The 4,886-nt window shown below is 42.7% G+C and overlaps 1 protein-coding gene across 1 annotated transcript; it reads left to right on the plus strand.

Moving 5' to 3' along the window:
- Positions 1-510: 510 nt before the first annotated feature.
- On the plus strand, positions 511-2,512 carry LOC118404153 (polycystin-2-like). Its single transcript, XM_035803176.1, has 3 exons — positions 511-740; positions 1,015-1,341; positions 1,713-2,512. The coding sequence occupies exons 1-3, from the start codon at positions 527-529 to the stop codon at positions 2,480-2,482; spliced, it is 1,311 nt and encodes a 436-aa protein (XP_035659069.1). The 5' UTR covers positions 511-526; the 3' UTR covers positions 2,483-2,512.
- The last annotated feature ends 2,374 nt before the right edge of the window (positions 2,513-4,886 follow it).

Consider the following 4,886-nt stretch of genomic DNA (forward strand, 5'->3'; position numbering starts at 1 on the left):
GTCGTTTTGGATCTGGATAACAACTGGTTTGATGCCCGCCCTCCACGTGAGCAGCTGGTACAACGGCAGAGTTACTCCAGACGCCAGGTTACTTGGAGACATGGTCACCTACCCGCTTGGTCCCGTACAGCTGCGGCAGGTGCGAGTAGAGCCAGGTGAGCTTAAGGAAATGTCGTTTCGTTGGTAAAAGAATGGGCGAATAAATGAAGACCATTATTGTACGTTTATGTTCTTAAAAGCTAAGTACAAGTTAAGAAAGTAATTTTACATTTGGTGAAATAGGAATGTGGCATCTTTCTACATCAGATTCTGCATTTACAGGTTCAACTTCTTCTCTAAAAAGACTTGTAAAATGTAAAGGCAGATAGAGCTTAAAACACTTAGACTTGTGTTGATAATTGCAATTCAACTTTAATCAGAATGACTTTTACCAACACAAATGGACTTTAAAGCAATGCTATTTTTTTACATCTAAATGTCTGTAATACCCTTAATCATAGGACGACACTGTAGACCGCCCAAGCAAATGCTGAACGTGACATCGCGTTGTAGCGTGCCGTATTCCCTCAGTGTGGCTGATACACAGAACTACACCTTACTGTGGGTTCCCGACAACACAACAGCAAACGGGACAGGCAACACGGTCTGCAGTCCCTCCAGCTCACAAACATCTCGCGAATTACACAACTGTGCGAACAATGTGAGCCCGTGGAGGTATACTTATGCTTCACTCACAGATGGTAAGTGTAGTAAGGTTTGCGGACGTCGTGTGGCGTAGCTGGTAGTGGTTGGCTCGGAACCTAGAGGTCCCGAGTTTGATACTCGACGTGCTCACTGCCCAAAATGGGTACCTGACTTCGGTAGGGGAGGTTAAAGACTAAGATTACCTTGTTACGTAGTCTGTATGTGCCACTGACTGTAAAATTGAGTTACTAACGTAAGTGCTGTGCCACATTGTCCTCGTCTGTCCCAAAGAACATTTTTAAAAAAATTAACGGTTGTCTTTGCCTCCAGGAGTCCCTTATTTCGGACAGCACGGTTCGTACATCGGCGGCGGCTACATCGCTTGGCTAGGAGCGACTGATGAGTCGATGTCCTTCCTACAACGGCAACGTTGGTTGGACGAGAACAGTCGTGCAGTTTTCATCGAGTTTATCCTGTACAATCCGCACGTGAATCTGTTTTCGGTTGTGTCGTTGGTTGTGGAGTTCACCAATCTCGGGGCAGCTTACAAGAGTTCGGAGATCGTCACTGTGAGACTCATACAGCATGACGTCATCTTACTTCTGGTTTTGAGAGGGGTGCTGGCGTTGTTTCTACTCTACTTTGTATTTCGCGAAGGTACGTGCAAATGTTTTCATCTCAACAATTCTCTTGTTGTCTCAATGCTCCAGTCAAAGCACCCGTCCTCAGCTTAGCAACGGGTCTGTCTGTCGTCAAATGATCGGACGCTATCATATTGCACTAAGGTGGCAGTTGTTGGGTATATTTTTATGTTCCACCACACATGACAGACTACACCTGTAAAACGTAGACATGCAGCTAGAGTATTGCGTAATACAAAATGATACGGGCAACTAGGTTAATTTTGTCAAGGCTTGGAAGTTTCAGAGAGCGTCTGACTGCAAAATAAGTCCGAAGACAATTCAATCTGTAACATTGACTGAAGAGAATTTATGAAGTTGCTTATGTCCCTGTGCATTGCATTTCAGGAAAGTCTCTGATGTCACGGCCACTTGAGTATCTCTGCGAGTTCTGGAGCTGGGTAGATCTTCTCGTGATCACCGTCGGCTTCTCAACACTCGTCATCTACTTCTACACACAGAACATCATAGACGAGGTGGCAGAACAACGGAGGAACGGCAACTCCGTCTTTCATCTGTATAAAAGCGCTGTCAGCTGGTTCCAAATCTCCACCTATCTACAAGGTTTTCTTATCTGCTGCGCTACGTTAAAGTTTATCCGCCTCCTGCGCTTCAACTCTCACGTGTACGCCTTGTCTATGACGATGAAGAAGTCCCTCAAACCCCTCATGTCTTTCATGTTTTCTGTGGCTGTCATTCTGTTAGCCTTTATCATAATGATGGCTTTAACTCACGGCTCAAATAGCAATGAGTACAAGAACCTAAGTTCCAGTCTTCAAAGCCTTCTTCTGATGATGTTGGGTAGTTTTGACTTCGACGCTCTGTCCTCGGGCCATAGAATACTCGGCCCACTGATCTTCTTCTTGTACCAGGTTGTTATGCAGTTCTTCCTGCTTACTATCTTCATGGTGATTCTTTTTGAAGTGTACGAGAACGGAGACTGGACGACAAACCCGTACGATATCGGCTTTACTTCCTTTCTCAAGGAAACGGCAGCAGAAACCGCTGAAAAGATCAGAGGAACTTCCCTCAAAAGTAACAAACCCAGGAGGGAAAGAAGTTTTTCGACTGATATGATTCCGAAGATAAATCGTGGCATAAGTGATCTGTTTAAGTAACTCTCAGTTCTACACAATTTCCAAGTAACAGTTACTTATTGACAAGCAACTTGATATGATCAATAGATGTTCTCATTGCCACTGAAAATAGCAGTGGATGCTATCTAAAAAGAATGAGATCATCATCACCAGTCACTGAGTTCTGCATCTATAGTCTGGAAAGTCCTAAATGAGATCCAGTTACTTATTAATGATTAACTTTCATCTGGAAATTGCGTTAATAAATGTTTTATCTGTCTTATACAAGAGCGTAAATTGCTTTCTTTCATTTGTCTTTGACAGCATTTTGTCACTATTACAACAAAATTATTTTAGAATTATTTTACAACTGAGACTGGTCTGTCTTAGGCCTAAATAATCGAACTCGAGTGATTACCGATATCAGATATATTGTGACATTTTGTGCATTATTTATATTGTATTACGTTTCGTAGGTAATGTTGTAAGATAATATTTATTTGTCAATGGTGATATTACCGAAAGCCACGGCGTTTCCATCCATATGGTCAGTCACTTCGTTTTGCTAAATGCTCGCATGTCCAGCAACAGCACATTTAATATGACAGCACATTTAATATTATAATTCAGCTCTCAGCAGTATATGTAATTACTAGATAAGCCACTTGTCTCTACTTGTCACCATTGTAAAGTCATGTAAAGTCTTTTATTTTCTGTATGTTTACTATATATTCTGTATGTTCTGTTGCAATTAGCCCTCGGGCAAGAACTTGCAAATAAAACTTTCTATAATATTTTTTTTTACTCAATGGTCACCACGTAACAAGGCCATGAATGCCACTCAAGGTTACGGGTTACATGATTGGAACTGTAACAGCAACTCTTCGCCCTAGGCCAGAAACATCATGATTGAGACCAGCCCAATTGCTCACTATGAGGACTAACTGACTCAATAGGCGAAGCAGGGGTTACGGGGGCTGCTCGGGAGATTCCCTACCCCTATTTTGGCCGGAATGGTTTGATCCGCTCGGGTGGATGTTCGCACATGTGGCGGGTTCTTTAACGTGCTTAGGGTATTGCTCTCCCCGAACACGGGACTTCCATTTAACGTCCTATCCGAAGGACGGCCCAAGCCGAAGCTAGGTACTCATTTCACTTGAGTGAAGTGAGGAAAGTCGTGTAAAGTGCCTTTCCCAAGGGCACAAGATCGGTAACACAGCAGGCGGATTCGAACCCGCAACCTCTCGGTCACGGGCCGAAGAAACTACCACTGCGCTACACGGTCCCACAAAATATTATTTTATATTCAGTGTCCAGCTCATATATACGCTTTCATAGGTTGATTGAGAGATCTGTCGCATTTTGCAAGCTCATACGTTTCTCAACTGCCTCGACTCTGTGGAGTTTCCGCTTCACAGAAAAGCAATTTGTCTGATGCCGTCTCGCCAGTTGAAGCTAATGTGGATGACGCATGGTATCCATAGCAACGGCATCATCCATCATAGTTCTGTCACTCTGGTCACAAAAGGTGTAGCCATCCGCGCAATAGTCCCGTTTCAGGTTTCACTAAAATAGCTGTTACTGTAAGTCGTTGACATGCACAATGATGCATTTTTTAGATACAATGTATATGAATATTGAGATGCACTTGCAATACCAAGGACTGCCACCAGGTGGATAGAAGTACGTGCCACTCAAGTGACAAAGGTGTAGTCAAGGAGGTTGAAAGAGGGAACCCTCTTTCAACCTCCTTGGTGTAGTCATGCGCACTTTAGCCTCATTTTGAGATTCACTAAGAGGGAGAGGTTCTGTAGGTCGTTGACCAGCACAATGAGGCATGTTTTTTCCCTATAAATGAGTGCTGAAATACACTTTAAAATGAAAAATGAGTAGTTGTATTCAAAACGTAAATGAAGATGAGCGTCTTTTTGTTACAGCATTTAGTTTTTTTGGAGATAGAAAGAAAGGAAGCAAGAAAGTAAGAATAAATGCATGAGAAGCAGCATAAAAATGAAACATCGATGTTTTGTCAAAATATGAGGCTGTCAGAGATGGCGCACTTCAAACCCTTTAACGAACCATCACTTTTAGTGCCGTATACAAACAACAATAGCACCGATGTGTGGTAACAGTACATTGTGTATATTAGGAATTGTAGAGTAAAATTGGTAGATAAACACGGATTTGTATAGAGACATACGCAGGCACTGATATACACACTCTCACACATCGGCATACACACACACACACACACACACACACACACACACACACACACACACACACACACACACACACACACACAAAGACACAAAGACACACACGCCCACCCATACAAACACACACACATACATACACATACACATACACATACACAAACCTACATGAGATAAAACTCAAACATTTGCCATTGTCAACGTGCTTACTGGTAATTATAAGGGTGTGG

The sequence above is a fragment of the Branchiostoma floridae genome, chromosome 17 (genome assembly GCF_000003815.2).
Source record: "Branchiostoma floridae strain S238N-H82 chromosome 17, Bfl_VNyyK, whole genome shotgun sequence".
NCBI classification, from domain to species: domain Eukaryota; kingdom Metazoa; phylum Chordata; class Leptocardii; order Amphioxiformes; family Branchiostomatidae; genus Branchiostoma; species Branchiostoma floridae.

What these genes read in the sequence shown, in the direction of transcription:
- LOC118404153 (XM_035803176.1), top strand. Translation starts at nt 527, where the DNA reads ATGCTGAACGTGACATCGCGTTGTAGCGTGCCGTATTCCCTCAGTGTG. An exon ending in TTATGCTTCACTCACAGATG is followed by an intron (nt 741 to 1,014) that starts GTAAGTGTAGTA and finishes CTTTGCCTCCAG; the next exon opens with GAGTCCCTTATTTCGGACAG. An exon ending in CTACTTTGTATTTCGCGAAG is followed by an intron (nt 1,342 to 1,712) that starts GTACGTGCAAAT and finishes ATTGCATTTCAG; the next exon opens with GAAAGTCTCTGATGTCACGG.